Consider the following 16,787-nt stretch of genomic DNA (forward strand, 5'->3'; position numbering starts at 1 on the left):
CGGAAAGGTTTAAGTGTCCTCCCGGCAAAACAAAACAAAAACCCAGGCTTTTATTTTCTGCACTGTTGCTTAGGGTATACGAATATGCAATGAGCTGGTTTTGGATGGATAAAAATCTACTCTGACAGGGTTCAGTTTGCAGAGATGCATTTCCTGGGAGGCATTCTAGGACATATGCATTAAGTTATAAAGCCCTCCAACTCCAAGTAACATAGTTCCCTTCCTCCTCATTCCTTCCCACTCTCCCAAGAGAAAATGTAGAATATGAGGAGAACCTGCCTTTATTTATTATTACTTGATGCAAGTTTTGTTCAAGAGATTATTTTCCTCTTAAACTTTGCAAAAATCACCTGAGATGACGATGATTATGTTTTTCCTGTTAATCACATGGATGACTGAAGTGGTATAACATCTAGTAGGAATGATTGAATTGGGAGGATCTGGAAGGATAAGGAGAAACAATAAATAGGAAAATGAGTTGTTTCTGTCCCTGACATTTTTTTTTCTCTTAAGCTACCTCTTCTACTGTATTTTCTGTGGATTTTTTTAAAGAAAATATTTGGTAAACAATAGATTCAAGTGGGATGTGATGTGCACTGTATGAGACAGACAACAACAAGAAATATTGAGTTCTATCTGTAATTTTATCACTGACTAGACAATTAGCTCTTGGGTGGATGACCTGACAAACTGCCTTGCTTTTTAGAAGCAAGTGATGGTTATTCGTGCAGTCTTATAACTCTTAGAAGAAAAGCCTACCAACAGTGTAAAATTGCTTTAATGCCTGTACTTTCCAGATTTTCACATCAGCTTTTATTGTATTATATCCTTTTTGTATTTAATTTTCATCTGAAAGACAGCAGAATCTGAAAGACTCAAAACAAAGGAGGTTCGGAAAAAAAAATTTTTTAAAAAAAAGCCTTTCCAATCCCAGTAGGTTCTCATTCCCCAATAGCTCTTCCACTGAAATGACGTCCATCCATCCATCCAGAGAAAACAGATGTGTCCTGCAGTGTATCCTGAAGGTTACTTGGATCATTTGGGAGGGACCTGCATTTCAGAGATGCCGTTTCACCACTTTCCCATTGTTTGTCCATCTCATTGTATGTTTGTAACTGCAACAGCAGCAATGTCTAAAATAGACCTAAATCACTCTGGGCTCAAAACCAGGAGCAGGTGCAACCCTGATCAGAATGGGAAGACTACAGTGTCAGAACCACATCAGCGAGTGATAGAAGCAAAAGCTATTTTATTTTTATATTCCTGATACTTCCCTCAGGCTGTCCTGCCCCTCCATCCTTGTATAAAATACATAACAAAATATTCATTTTAAGCTTCTCCCAGGAACAAATTTCTAGAGCCAACATTTTATGCAGTGAGGTCAATCTAGAGGTTGCAAAGGTGGATTAGCTGTCGCTGGCTTCTTGGTAAAGGGGTCACAGGTAACAGATGCAGCAGGGATTTTGGAGTAACGTAACAGGTAAACAGGAAGGTTGCAGCCTACAGAAAGCCAGTGTTGGGGAAGGTCCTGTCATATATATTGGCTCCTAGTGTGGAAGAGTTTCTTAAAAGGCTGACACAAAGGTCACCGTGCTACCATGACTGTCATCATCCACTAACATCCTATCATCTGAAAGATATAGCATCGAATTTATGATGTTCGAGAAGATTGGAAGATTCCAGTTATTACCAGCTGCGGTTTTGTGCAGTGTGCTGATAACTTTCCCCCAAGATGTGAAAACTGACAGGGTGATAATTTGAGAGAGGATCTTGATAAGTGATTTATATTTTTATTTTATATTAGTATTGTTCTAGCAACAGTTTGTTTGAAAGAAACTGTTGAAATCTGTTGATAAATGCTGTTATCTGTTGATGTCTGAAAACTGGGTTTCTTTTTACCCTCCAAAGTTCAAGCCTTTTAATGTTTGACGAAGCTTCCATGGCATACAAAGTGAGATTCATTATATCTAACTTGAGATCTACAGCATAAACATCTGTGAAGAAAGGGGAATATATGCTTCTAAGAACAAAATGTCCAAGTTTATAATTTTATTGTACTTCTTAATGAGCAGTCTCTTCCCATAGGCCCTGTTGGTGAGATTTACAGTTACTTCAGAGCCTAGTGTTGGCTAACTGACATGCAAGAATCCTCATCTTTGATGACTCTCATCTAAGTGCCTTTGCCTGAATATTGGAATTACTGGACTTTTATCCTCAATGCCCTGTCTGTATTTTATGTCCTTCAGCCTTTAGAGGCAACGTATTTGTCATAGTGACATGTTAGGAAGTGGTTTCTTCCAAAGAGGTATTCTTTAAAATATACTGTGTCATTCATCAATGGCAAATGGTCTGTGTTGAGTATAATTGACTTACCTGCATAACAGTCTTCTACTCCAGGACTCGTATACTCCATTGGCCTCTTAAATGAATCCAACGTATCTGACTATTATCTACAAAAAGTCTTAGGACCCAGTGACAGGGATAGTTTCACACTGATAAGACAGTCTGGAAACAAACCAATTAGTTGTAATACAAATAAGAAAAATTGCCTTTCCGTATCCTTGAACAGAAAGCACGCTTTTGTCTTGCATTTAAGAAGGTAAGGACGGTTTCATGGGAAGCATGTAATTTCTAATCCCTTACATTCAAGCATATTTTAGAAGGGAAATCCCCAGGCAGTAGCTATGCTAGCTAAGCTAGCAGACACTGCAAGTTGTAGTTGAGCTGGTTTTCCACATGGGACAGTTTTCTACTTCACAAAGCTATAATGTCATGCAAAGTTCATTTTACTGGTAAGCATCATTGAGCCAAAATTGAGTTCAGAGCTCCAGGGAAAATGAATGTAAGCATTTATCTACAGTGCTATTTAAATTGGTTTGAAATTTTGAGTTCTTGGTTACCTTGCTCATTCATTTTTAGTTCACTGCAGTCTTCCTTAGGGCTCCTAAAAGTTGAGAATTTATCTTTCTTTTGCGGGGGAAATAAAGTTATCTGCAAAACTGATGAATGTTTATATGGTGTGCAACCACATCATATAAAGCAATGCAGTCAAGGTGAACGCTATGATATAATGGCAGGAAAAGAGGGTTTGCATTTAATGCCTATCCGTTTCCACACAGGATCAGCAGTTCAAACCAATAAGACATTGTTAGCAATTTAAAATTGCTTTTAAAATTAAGATTATGTTGTTTGTTTTAACCATATTCCATGTAACTTCCCAACAGAATAAGCTAAGCATTCTTTCCCGCACTTGCAGCAATCAAAATTCCTACCTAAACATTTAATTCCAGTAAATAGATGCAACGATGCAATAAATTCCTGCAACGATGCAGGCATATGCAGGCATTAACTGAAAGCCTGTGTGGTGCTTTGCCAGAATTAGTCTGCATCTGCATTAGTTGAAACACTGGTGGATCTTTTACAAGATTTCACAAACTTAATTTTTTGTTTCCTTTCATTTTAAAATAGTAGTTGTAGTGGTAAATTGTGTTTTAAATATATCTCAGCAAGATATATTCAGTTGGATAACTCCTCCTTCTTTATATTTTGTTAACTTCCTTTCCTTATCTTTTAAGGAATATGGGGTAAGGACTCAGAATGTTGTAATCCTGAACTGCTTTGGTATTTCCAAAATGTATGACTTTGTTTTTAGGATTTTTTTTTTTTTCCACTAAAACTGTTTGTGTCCAATCAACATATTGAGCACTGCTGTGGAATGCTGTCTTAATGCATTGGGTCAATTGGCTACACGAGTGTGTAGTATTTCACTGTAAACCTTTAGTAGTGTCATTACATATTCAGAAATCACCGTGTATCTTTAAAGGAAATGATGGCAGACTGTAGTGTAATACGTAGTCCTGAAAACAGTTTTCCTTATTGTCACCCAGTCTGCAGTTATAAATTATCTGCTCCTTCGTCCAGATTTGAGAGTCAGTAGGCAAAAATGTATTGCAGCTCAAATGCCATCACAGTTTTCTGTGAAAGCACAAATCAGCTGGTAGAAGCTTGAATCATTTATTTCAAAATTTTATTTTCCGTAATTATTTACTGTTCTTTTATCTATGGTGCATTTTATAATTTCTTTTTCTGGAAAAATATTAGAAGCAAGACAGAAGTATTCTATATGCAAAAATAAGATTGTAGATTAGGCTGTGTTGATTGGAATATTAGAGAGATGTTATAACTTGCTAATACAGTTTATTAGGCTGCCAGCTTATCTGTGTAACTGTTTCAAAGGGAATTAGATGTGTACACATAGTGTATAATGTTTGTTTAATTTACTAGATTATATTTGCTTACAGAGTTCTGCATCATGGTTAGAAAATCTGTTTTATTACAGTCATCTCATTCCTATATGACTAGCGCTATAGGTCTAGAGGTATATTGTACTTGTAATTTTAAATTTATACTGCTCTCTAGTGGGAGATACTTTCAATGCAAATGATTATATATATTAATGTACAGCATGTATATAAACTGGGATTTCTGCAAGGGTACCATCATTTAGAGCAATTGGGTAAAATTAGTGATATCGTGTTAGCATTTTAATCCTTGTAATGCTTTGATTAAAGACTGAATTTCTTAATTGAAAAATATTTTAAATAGATGAATATAGCTCTCTTTGCTGGAGATACTGTTCATGACAAACTCCAGAAAGCTCAAAGGGTGAAAAACTGCTGCTTCTTCCTCAGGAGAAACCTCCTTTTACCACTAGGAAAAATACAATACAGATCTGCTGTATAAAAAACCCTTGGGTTTTCTCCTAAGCTTTGGTAGTTTCATGATGTCTTATAGGACAGTTGTGATTTGTTTATAAAAATTCCTGTCATCACTGTTGGTATAATAAGTTTGATTTTAATAAACAACTACCTTTATGCTGCTTCTGTTTCTGTTTCATGTTGCTTTGGAATGAATTTTTTAGCCTTCTTTCTCATCTCTTGCTTTAGACAGCCAAAATCCTAGCCAACAGATTTAACTATACATAAAAGCTGAAATAATAGTATTGACTGAACTGGTTGAGTGCGTTTTAATCTACAGCAAGCGAAGAGCTCTCTCAGAACTGGGTCCATACCTTTTAAAATGAAGTAGGGTTCAGTTAGCATAAAAGAACAAAGTACTAATTAGATAGCAAGCAAATCTGAAAACTGAGATTGAAACTGTTCTGACTACTGATAGGTTTTAGATTTGCCTCCTTAGATAAATTTGTCTTTATGGTTTGATTGAAAAGCAGTAAATGTGTTTAAAACCTTTGGAAGGCCGGCCAGCAAAACATTTAGCTGATGAATTTTACAATATTTGAAGCTCTCTCAAGAACGATTTACAGTATTTTGTTGTAATCAGACCCAAATCTGAAGGCTTGATTAGATATATTTTTAGATGCTGAACCTTGTCTAGATCTGGGATTAAAGACATCTGTAGCCTATTTTCTTGTGTGGTTGTAATTATCTTTTTTTGTCTCTAGGTTGACTTATTTGTCAGTCAGAGACCAAATAGTGTCATCGTGTTTAAGACTGCAGTAATTTTGTCACTCAAAGTACAGATTAGATTGTTTGGTTAGACCTTCATTTACTTACTGGGTCCAGGAGAATAAGCAGTTTAAAAATTTATATGCTATATAAAGGTCTCCTCAAGATGCTTAGTTGGTATAACATTTTGCACTCCTTGAATAGTAAATTGTGTTTACAGTGCACAGACCACTTCTTCATCTGTGCCATTTCTGCTCACCTTTAAACACAGAACCCTATGTTTACGTTGGTTTCACTTGAAGTTCTGCACATGGGCTTATCTTCTCATTTCTATAGTTATACATTCTGGTATGAGCTGAATCTATGTTAAATGTCCTTGAATTATAACTGTGGGAGCTTAAGGTAAGAGACTAATATAATGTGTTTATTATTTGTCTTTGAACTATTCTGAACCAGACAAATTATGAAATGATTAGACTTGGGCTTGAAAGAATTCACAGGAAGTGGAGAGAGGAAAGCTGGAGGTTGCTAAATATCTAAGTAATAAGCTCAAGAGCAAGGTCTATGCATTTAAGCTTAGCTGACTAAAATATAGGGAGTTTATTTTTTCTTCTTAATTGCAACATATCAAAATATATAAATACGGGAAACAGAGACCTTCCCCCACCTTTTTTTTCCAACTTTAAAAGTGCTTACTTATTTAGGTGCTGAAACAGCTAAGAGTCTGTAGTGATTAGTCGAGTGCAATATTTGAAGGTAGGAGTGTACGTAATGGAATGCAACAATAGATTGTCATCCACGTAGAGTTTAACTGTCCTATTTATTGAATATTTTTATATTAAAAAAATAAAAAGGATTATAAAATATTTCTGCTATAATACCTACCTTTATTTCTGTGGTGGATTGACCTTGGCTGGCTGCCAGACTTTGATCCAGCCACTCTGTCATTCCCTTTCCACACCAGGACAGAGAGAAGGAAATAAGATGGAACATCTCATGGGTTGAGATAAAGAAAGGGAGAACACTTATTGGTCACTGTCACAGGCAAAATAGGCTGAAATTCTGGAAATTTTTTTGCCAATTGAAATGAAGTTAGGATGGTAAGAAGCAAAGACAAAACAAAAATGACTTTGTCTCTCTGCCTCCCACTTCTTCCCAGGCTTTAACTTCACTCCTGACTCTTCTACACTATCGTCCCATCACTGAACAGTGCAGGGGGATGAGGACTGGGAGTTGTGGTCAGTCCGTATTGCTTCATCTCTGTTGCACCTTCATCCTCACACTGTTCCTCTGCTCTGGCATGTGATCCTTCCCATGGGATACAGTCCTTCATGAACTACTGTAGTGGGGGTCCACTAAAAAAGTGCTTCAGCATAGTTCCTTTCCATGGTACAGTCCTTTAGGAAAGGACTGCTCCAGCATGTGTCCTCCATGGGAGTTACAGGACCTGCCAGAAAGCCTGCTCTTGCGTAGGCTTCTTTCCACAGACTACAGCTCCTGCTGGGAGCCTGCTCCTGCATGGGATCTTCGTGGGCTGCAGCTTCCTTCTGGGCATATCCACTTGCTGTGGCGTGGGGTCCTCCATGGGCTGCAGAGTGGATATCTGCTCCACCGTGGTCCTCTTTGGGCTGCAGGGAGACAACCTGTGTCACCATGTTCTTCACCATGAGTCACAGGGGAAATCTTTGCTCTGGTTCCTGAAGTACCTTCTCCCCTTCTTTTCTTTCACATTTTTTCAGCTGCTGCACAGTGTTTTACCCTTTCATAAATACGTTATCACAGAGGTGCCACACCTGTGGCTGGTAGACTCAGTTTTGCGCACAAATAGGTCAGTTTTTGAGCCTCCTGGATCTTGCTATTCCCAACACTGGACAGCCCTTGGCTTTATTTTAGAGAGGTCATCCTGCTGCCCCCACTGCCATTGTCTGGGTACCTGAATACAATAGTTTCCCACCAAAGGTGACAATTAAGATGTCTTGAGCTTCATCTAGATTTTGCTGAGATTTCTATCTTAGCATTTGTAAAGTTGCTTTTCACACAATAATTCTTTAATAAACTAGCCAAGGGATTAGAGACTAATAATGATAATAAAAATATTAACCCATCCCACCCATGACGGGTTTGTTTCAGTGCAGATTTAATAGTACCCCATAACATTCAAAAACATTCGTATATGTGACTGTGAAGCGGAACTAAAAGACATAGAATAGAAAGCAAACCACATTAGTGGAAATGTAGTGTTAAAATATAAAAACACAAAGGACTTGCCTTTTATTTATTTACAGATGTAGGAAGTTTTTGTATATTATTTTGTATTACTCATTAGTTTTCCCTCTTACGGTTAATGATTTTTTTCTTTCCTTCCAGAAAATATGAAGAAGCCCTGGAGCCCTGATCTACCAGTTGATAACCACTCGTACAACTCGGATTTCACATCCGTCTCAGACAGGGAAGGTGATAAAGAATTAGCACCTTATGGCACTGAAGAAAAGAAGGAAAGAGAAAAGAAACACACCAATTTCACTTTGTGTAATGTTTGCAACATTCAGCTGAACTCTGCCGCTCAGGCACAAATCCACTACAATGGCAAATCTCATCAGAAGAGGTTAAAACAGCTCAGCAATGGAAATGTCAAAAGTGATAATGGTAAGCTTTAGAATATATACACACACCTTTTGCTATGTTTGGGTGTGAGAATTGCAGCAATGTGCAGTAATGTCAATATATATGAGTCTAAGCATTTTTTTTATTCAGCCAACAAATCCATTGAAGTTTAGGCAAAGGCTCTCACTGACTTCAAAGTGCTTGGGTTCATCTCTAGCATGAACATCTGGCAAATAGCTAAAGGTATACAGTCTGTGTTGATACAAGAGGTTTTTATTTTACATTTTGTTTACATAATTATGTCGATTCAGATTCTTTCTCATTCCACTTGCGTTCTGATGGTTTTCAGCATAATCAGTGATGTTCCATATGTCACTAGAAAGGTTATACTAGTTAGGGGTATGTTTGCCTTTAATGAATGTAAGGCAGTTGCAAAATAAATTGAAACAAATACGTCCCCAAACTCATTTCATTGTAGTTTGGTTCGACCCCTAGCTAGCTGTAGTCTGTTTAAAGATCATGACTAAATTCAAACAAAGATGGAACAAAGGTTATTTTGATTTTGATTTCATTGACAGCATTTTGTAGTAGGTGGCATATTTTCTTATCATCAGAGTGAACTGTACACCTCAAAGAAAAACATGTTTGTGGTTTTATGGAAAAAAAGTAGATCAGATAATAGAGGCAAATGATAGTCTCTAACAAGAAAAAACATATTACTGTGTTATAATTTTCTCAATTTCAGAACAGGTAGTAGTCAACTAGAGTTGTAGTGTGTTGTTCTATCGGCTTCTACTCACCGTGTCACATAAATGATGGTCCTAATATGATGTAATAAGGACTTGTAGACTTTCTTCAGAGCACATACGTTGCTTAATATTTTGTGTCATGAGTTGCTTCCTGCACCATCTGCAGAAGGATACACAGAACATTATCCTTACATAGGACTTAAGAGGTGTTTAATAATCTGTGCTTTCTCTTGGCTTTAAGAGTTGAGAATAATATGGATATGTTGCTGAAGTGTGTTGGATATCAGTGCTTTGCTATGTAGGAAGTGTTGCTCATTTCCTTAAAAACAAAACAATGAAACAAACAAAAAAGCTCCATAACACTGAACAACACAAAATATTTGTTCTTCAAGTAGCAGGACTAACCTTTGTTACTCCTCATAGTTCAGGCTGAGGAATAATACCATTACCATCAGTAGGCATTGTGAAAATGCATAAAGGAAGACTGATTTCCTAATTGATTGAAGATGCAGTGTGGTTATCCACAAATACATTCTTGCTATAACCAAATAAACAGTCTAATGTCATGCTATCTTCACTTAAGGTAAAATTGTGTTATCGTTATTAGCAAAACAATTTTACTCGTGGTAGAAAGTGTTTTTCTGCAATTCATTTTTCTACTTTATTCATGGTAATGAAAGAATTAATTAGCAATTAGAAAGAATTAATTAAGAAGTGCTGAGATTAGTTTCAAAGGGCTTCAATCAAGCTTCAACATTTATATTCTAGAGAGGATCAAAGTAGTAGTACAGCGACATGTTTCTTAATTCCTCCTTAGAAGTATCCTCTTGTCATGTGTAGCTGCATCCATTTGTAGTCAGAAAATAGTTGGTTGACTATGTAACTCTTAGTTTCTGAGTGCAGTTATTTTTGGAGGAGGGTTGCCTGAAACTTGAGGCTTTTCAAATCTGGCAGATCTTTGAGTGTCATCAAAAGTAGCACTCCACTGTGAGAATAACGTGGGGAAGAGCATAAGGAAGTGATTGTCCCATTTTGAGATTTCAGGTTTTTTTTTTTTAAACTGAACATTACAAATGAAATAGGGACCAATGTTAAATATTTCTTGCTGAAAGTTAGAGCAGAATTGGAACTGGATGTTTGAGTAACCACTCTCCGTGCACTTTCAACAGAAATCTTGTTTGAGATCCCTTTTATAAATCAAGTTAAAATGGGAACCTGACAGACCTTCCACAATAATAGGTTTTGTCAAAGCTAGTACATCTGAAATATGTGCAGTGTTTTTCAGACAAATGATTGTTTTGTTGATGAGATTCCAGCAAGCTAAAGTGACATATGGCCATGACTGAAAAAAATGATGACTTGACCCTTTCAGTTTAGCATATGCACACAAATTATGCTTTTTGAAGGTCACTAATGTAACTGAAGTAACTGTTAAACATGCAGAGCACTATTTATTCAGTGTAAGTCAGTAGATTGCTTCATTTATGAGAATCTTGTATAGATGTCTGGTTGTCACAGAAGACAGCTGTTATGCTCACCGTCCAAGTTAATGGTCTAATCATTCTTGAGACTAAACTCTGCTGTAAATTAAAACTAAGTAAAACCCTGTTTTCTGAGATTTGGCTTGTAAGGCTTTGCTTTGTCATCAATAGTTATTATATCCTATGTTCAATGAGTGAAGTGCTTGCACCACACACAAGAAAACCCCACTTCCAAATACAGTGATTCATGGACTGTGCTATGGGTTGTATATGGCTTTGGAAAGTTGTTTGCTCACTTGGAACTAATTTCCATGAAAAGGTTGGGAAAAATATTGGAATTGTGACTTCTTTGTTTCATCTCTGAATTATTCCCAGAAAGCAGGACAGGTTCGTGTGTTTTATGTCATGAGGAGTAATAGAAATGGGGGATTGATTTATATGTAGCAACAGACCATGTCTTGTTCCCAAATAATTTGCAATGGACTGCTGAACAGAGGTAGGGGTCAGCTTTATTAGCATTTGACTGTGTAATTAAAGCTGTCACGCTATAGTCATCATCTTCAAACTGTGTGAAGTAGCTTTTATCTGCTGGACATAAATAACAGACCATGTTACTATAATTGAATATTCATCTCTGCATAATTTCCTAAGGTAAGTTGCTTAAGCACAATGCCTATCAGCCTCTGCAAATGTACAAATAATAAATAATGTGCACCATAGGGTTAAAAGCAGTGTTTCTTTGTTGCTCTCTTGCTATCTGTACTGAATTTGAACAACTCACCAGATTTACTTTAAAAAAGTAGATGCTCGCTGCTTATCTGTCAGCTTGGCAGCTTCACTGTATGATACCCACTTGGTTCTTTCCTGGGGCAGAGAGGCCTCAAAACAGCACACTCTGCAAAGTCACAAAAAATGATGTGAACCTATTCTTCCTTGTGTCATTACTTGTTAGAGTGACTTGTGATAACCAAAGTGGGCATGGTGAGACATCAGCACTTCTGTTACTGAACTGTGTTTGCTTGGGAGAAACACAGTTTTCCGTGTTCTTTCCTCCTAACAATTGCCTTTCGTGTCACTTAAAAAGACTTCTCACACTTTACTCATTATATCCTATAACATATTCTTCTTGCTGATGACTTTTTGCCTGTCTGCTCTCATAAATGCAGTAGCAAGGTCACAAGCAAGTCACTGGAGATTTTGGGTTAGTCTTAGGATTAAAAGAGAGCAAAATGCCTTTACTGTCTGGTTTGCCGACATTGCCCCACTTCTCACAAAACCAGCCTGGATGCTGTGGGAAGAGGTGACCTCGTGTAGAAATCATTTATTCTGGCCAGCAGGAGTAAGCCTCCACATTTCTACTGACAGAATGAAAAAATAACTGTGGATGCAAATGTATAGCAGTACCAGTAAGAAAGCTGATATTACTAAGATTTTATGCGAACCAGAATTTCCCCTTTCTTCCTTTAGTGTAAATTGCTGAATCATCATAAGTGAATGAGGCATGGTTAGGACAAAACCAAAAACTGCTTTCCTCTGCAGTATGCATTAGATAACAAGTGGAAAAATAATGAAGGAGGTGAGAAATACCACAAAATTCATAGAACTCCTTTCACTATAAAAATGGATTTCTGAAACATTACCCTTTTGAAACATAGGAGCCAGTGAAGCATTTGGTCGTAGTTTATCTAGCTCTCTGAATTCATAACCCAGAAAAAAGACTATCTAGTTTAGCAAGTTTCACTTACTTTCTTTTAAACTAAGCCTGCCTACACTTTTTCTTCAGTGAAATTTCATCTTAGTAAAATTTTATTGTATTGTGAACAACAACAGTGAGTGCATAGAAGCAAGAAAGAGAAAGGATCACAATTAAATATGCTTTTTTATTTTATCCCTTGCTAACTGCAAAAAGCAAATGTCTTGATTCAGGACTAGGTATTACTTAAGAATGAATAACAATTTGATTGTTGCAATTATACTGAAATATACACTAAAATACAAGGAGAATTTGTTTCACGCAGTTTATTTTTTTTTCCAACCTCATTTGGTGGTTGAATATAGTTTCCCACAGCAACTCTTGAGATGAACGTTCCGTAATAGATATGCAGTTAGTTTTTGCACACTCAAAAAAATATTTTTGAGTCAGGGAAAATATTTACCCTTTTACAACTTTTTTTTTTTTTACATCTAAATACTGAAGTTTTACAGGCCTGTAAAGATACACTTAAAGATACAATCCTGTATTACAGTCCTGTAAAGATACACTTAAAGATACAATCCACAAGATACACTTAAACCACTTGCAGAGTGTTCTTCCTTTTACTTTTCTGTTGACAATTCTTTTCTAGTTTGGTGGTGCTGCTGTTCTTTACACATCTGCTGTCATGTTCTTTGATCCTGAAAACTGGCAGCTTTGGAGCAGACATAATCTTACTCCAAGGTGGTAAACTACAAAGCTACAACTTTCAGGGAAATGCCATCACCTGCTCTTTTCATTGCATTAGTCCTCCTTTCAGACAAAGAGGATTGGCTAGAGCATTGGGGAAAGGAGGAAATCTTCAGGTAAAGTATATTCTCCTTCAGAGGAATTTCTGTTAGTTTCCTGGGAAACAAGTATTGTCAGATCAGCTTGAGGTGTGTCTGGAAGTCATATCTCCAGCAGTGACCTGTAACAGGTTTTTCTCAAGATAAAAGCAAAACGGTACCACTATAAGAACTATTTTACTGTTCTGTGGTTACAAACTTTTTTTTTTTTTAATGTTATGTTCTGATGCAGAGCCTCATGGCCAGTTAACAGGAAATCCAATATGAGTTATCCTCTGGCTTTAGGCCTTTAGTTAGTGGGTCATAGATGACAGTACTTTGTAAAGCAACTCAGCAGGTTCCTTCTGGGTATTCTTTAATACCTCCCGAATGTCAAAGTGGGAGATCTGTGGACAAGTAGGACTGGCTGAGGGCAGCGTGTTGTCACTTTCACTGCTCCCAGATGTAATCTTCCTTCTTATTCCAAAGCACTTGTCTGTTTTCATCATGTTCTCATTCTGGTTGGTGAACTATTAACACATTTTCTGCTTTGAAGAGTACATTTGCAAGCAAGACATACTTCTAAAGCACTACTTGTATTTGCAGAGAATGTTTTTATTATATTCAGACATGTATTACCCACTATCTATGACATCGTAATTAGGTACAAAGTTTTATTACAAGGTAACATATATAATTGAATGGATTGAGCTTAATAAAGAGCCAACGCACACCAGTCACATGCATGATGTTCATATTTCCTCTAATAAGAACTATAGGATCCACTTGGCTTTGTGGACAAACTCTTCACAAGTGTGCAAATATCTGTTGGAGACTTGCAGTAGTTAGCTGGCTGCTACCCACTACAAATAAATAAAAAGGGATATTACTACATTTTAATACAGACCAATCATAGGTAAACCCTAGCATTGAACAAGTTGTGGAGAGGCTAGAGAGGAAGTTTAATGATTGCACCTGGAATAACTTCACTAATGCCAGGCGGTTAGAAAGGTAATTTTAGCAATTCCCAAAAGATTATTTTGGATTTGTGGAGAAGAAATTCATAGTAGTTAAACAATTTTTCATGTAATGTAGCTGGTAACTGGTCCACTGAATAGCATGATAGAATGAAAAAGAAGTTACAGGAGCACAGAAAACTGTGTTTATTGATTAAGATTAATTCTTCAGATTAATTCTTCAGAAGCTGGGTGATAAGTAGAGACTTATGGCCAAAAAGCTTGAGGTATTTTTGAAGTTCCTTATTATTCTTAAGTGCGCTTAAGAATGTGCTTGTGTCCTTTTTTGAAGTATCGTTTCAGTTTCAACTGGCAAATTCCTTTCTTTTCTATCATCTTAGGTGAACTCTGAATAAAACCTCCTGTGGCACTTTATTATGAATCAAACTATTTAAGCTATGTAAAGAGTCTCAACCATGAAGAACATCTGGACAGAGTCTAAACAAGCCTTTAACTGCAGGTTGAAAAAAATTATAAAGAATTGATTTTGGTTTTGTTCCAGTTTTCTGCCTGAATATAAGACCACACATATTCTTTTTTAATATTTCTAGCTGTAGTGAGTGCCTTGCTTCTGGGTACCATCTCCAAAGCAAGATGCCTAGCAAGTTGTCTTCAGCTATAGGACATGGGTGTTTGTACACGAGAAATTCTTTGACAGTGTTGAACAGCTGAAACAAGTTCAGAAACGAGTCCTTATTTTGCTGCCTTCTAGCAAACCTGGACAGGGTTTCTGATTGCTATGCTAAGACAGTGGTGATTGAGGTGCTGAAAGGTGTCTTCAACAGCACTCAAAAGCTGCTGTTACATGCAGGTTAGAGGGTGGAGATCTTCACTCCTTGTGTGCCTGCTTGCTACCTTTAATCTTCTTCCACACTCGTGGTTCTTGCTCTGTATGTTCCAAACATTGTTCTCATAGAGTTCTCTTGTCCTTTTTAGACGTTTATTGCCCCAGGTCTTCAGGATTTTGTGTTGCTCCTAGATGTACAACATTTTTCTTCTGTGTTGAAAAATAATTGTCCTTTTAACCCTCAAATCTGTGCTTAAAATATGATTCCAAACAGTGGGAAAGCTGTGGAAAAGCTGTCATCCTGTCATCTTGCTGTCTTTGAACCTCTGCTTACCGTCAACACCGCATCTTTCTAGTCACCTTTTTCTTTCTTTATCTTTTTTCTTCTGCCATACACTGTACTTATCCAAACTGGATTATGGTTTGTTTCTGTGTATTAGAGTTAATGCTGTTTTAGTAAAGTGTTGTCTAAATGTTTTATATTGTAACAGGAATACCAGTATAGAATACTGAATTAGCTGTATAGGGTTTGGTTACTCTGGGAGCAATCTGTATCCATCTGTGCTGTTTCTGAACTGTGCTGAGCTGCTAGTCTGCCATTCTTTGCTTTTCCCTGAGTGTGGCACCAGTCTCATTTCTGAGAACACTGGCATTTGATCTCTGCTTGCATGTACAGCGAACAAACTATTGAAACCTGTTTTGCAGGATCTCCATTTAGTTCTGCTTATATCACTAGGTCCAATATAGATTATGATGACCATGGCTTCCTTCCAGACCTTCTCAGTAACTTGACTTCTTTTAATATGATGGGATTTCTTTTCTGCACTGGCATCTGGTAGGCAACAAATCTTCTATGAGTCATGACAACACACTAAGTTTATCAATGTTTCCTGGTATTAATTTCCCTAGAGCTAGCTTTTCCCATATTCAGTTGTTTTTGCTACTTCAGATACAGGTCTGTATTCCTCAGTGAGGCTGCGAAAGGGTAATTTTGTACCTTTCATGTGGCATTATTTTTTTAAGTTTTAGATTATCACAGAAATTAAGCAGAATTTTTTGGATATATCTGAGTAGAAGAAAAATAAAGCACATATCAAATACGACACACACATCAGTTATGTTGACTTTTTCTTATTTATGGACTTTTAGTTCTCTGCTGCAGAATATACTGTCTTCCTGATAGTCATGTCACTGAAATCTTTAGTTCATTTTTTATCCTCTGACATGTTACGCAGTAGGAGGAAATATATCTCGAGATCAGAGTTTTAGGACCAGTTCCAATGAAATTAATTACAAACTCCTGTTGATTTCAATAGCAGGAGATAAGTTCCTCACTCTACTGAGGAACTTAATTAATGTTAGCAGACATTTATGTGATTTCAGTTTACATCATCAGGAAAGCATCACTTCTTCCTAATCTACAGTTCGTACTGCTACTTTGGCAAGGATTTAATCTGTATGATGTTTTTCCTTTGTTTCTCAGATTAATACTTATGTCTTAGCCTAGTTGGAGTACCCATCCAGACAGCATTGTGGATATGTAGACATAATGAGGATTTCCCCACAGAGTTTTTTTTTCCATATGTATGAAATCAGAGAGCTGGAAAGATACACTAATTGTAAGCAAAGCAGCTCACTGACTAAACTAATTATTTGTTCTGTATTCAAAATTAAAATTCTTCTCTAGACACTTTATGTCAGCGTAACATGTCTTTAAATGCAAGCCTCCCTAGTGGGGATGGTATTCGCTTTATTATATGGAATATAATGTCAAAGATTATTCAGAAGTGAAGTTTTATTAATTTTCTTCTCTTGAACTTGTTCCATTTGTAATTATTCCTGGGAACACTTGCAGTTCATTTCTCCCTTTTTTTATTCTGCCAAGAGAACCCCATCCCTACTCATTCCATCCCAACAGAGATAGCAATATTATTAAAAAGGGGATAAAAAATTCTTCCTTCTACTTCCCTCCTTCTCCTCAAATTCAATAGTTTTGCACATTGGCAGTTTGCATTGTGAATAGCTTTTTTTTTTTTTCCACTGGGGAAAGACAGTAGAAATTTTTATTTTTCTTGCTCCTCAGTTTTAATTGTTATGATAATATGTCCTAGTTTTTCCTAAGGTGTTATTTGGATTTTTTTTCTTTTCTTTTTTTTTTTTTTTTT

General features: G+C 36.7%; 1 protein-coding gene across 2 annotated transcripts in view; it reads left to right on the forward strand.

Annotated features, from left to right (window-relative positions):
• ZNF385D (zinc finger protein 385D) overlaps positions 1-16,787 on the forward strand; it is a 410,191-nt gene that overhangs the window by 75,121 nt on the left and 318,283 nt on the right. For both annotated transcript variants that reach the window (XM_054059692.1, XM_054059691.1), the window contains exon 2: positions 7,833-8,111. In XM_054059692.1, the coding sequence (XP_053915667.1) occupies positions 7,833-8,111 (279 nt within the window). The remainder of the gene's footprint in view (positions 1-7,832; positions 8,112-16,787) is intronic.

The sequence above is a fragment of the Cuculus canorus genome, chromosome 2 (assembly GCF_017976375.1).
Source record: "Cuculus canorus isolate bCucCan1 chromosome 2, bCucCan1.pri, whole genome shotgun sequence".
NCBI lineage: Eukaryota > Metazoa > Chordata > Aves > Cuculiformes > Cuculidae > Cuculus > Cuculus canorus.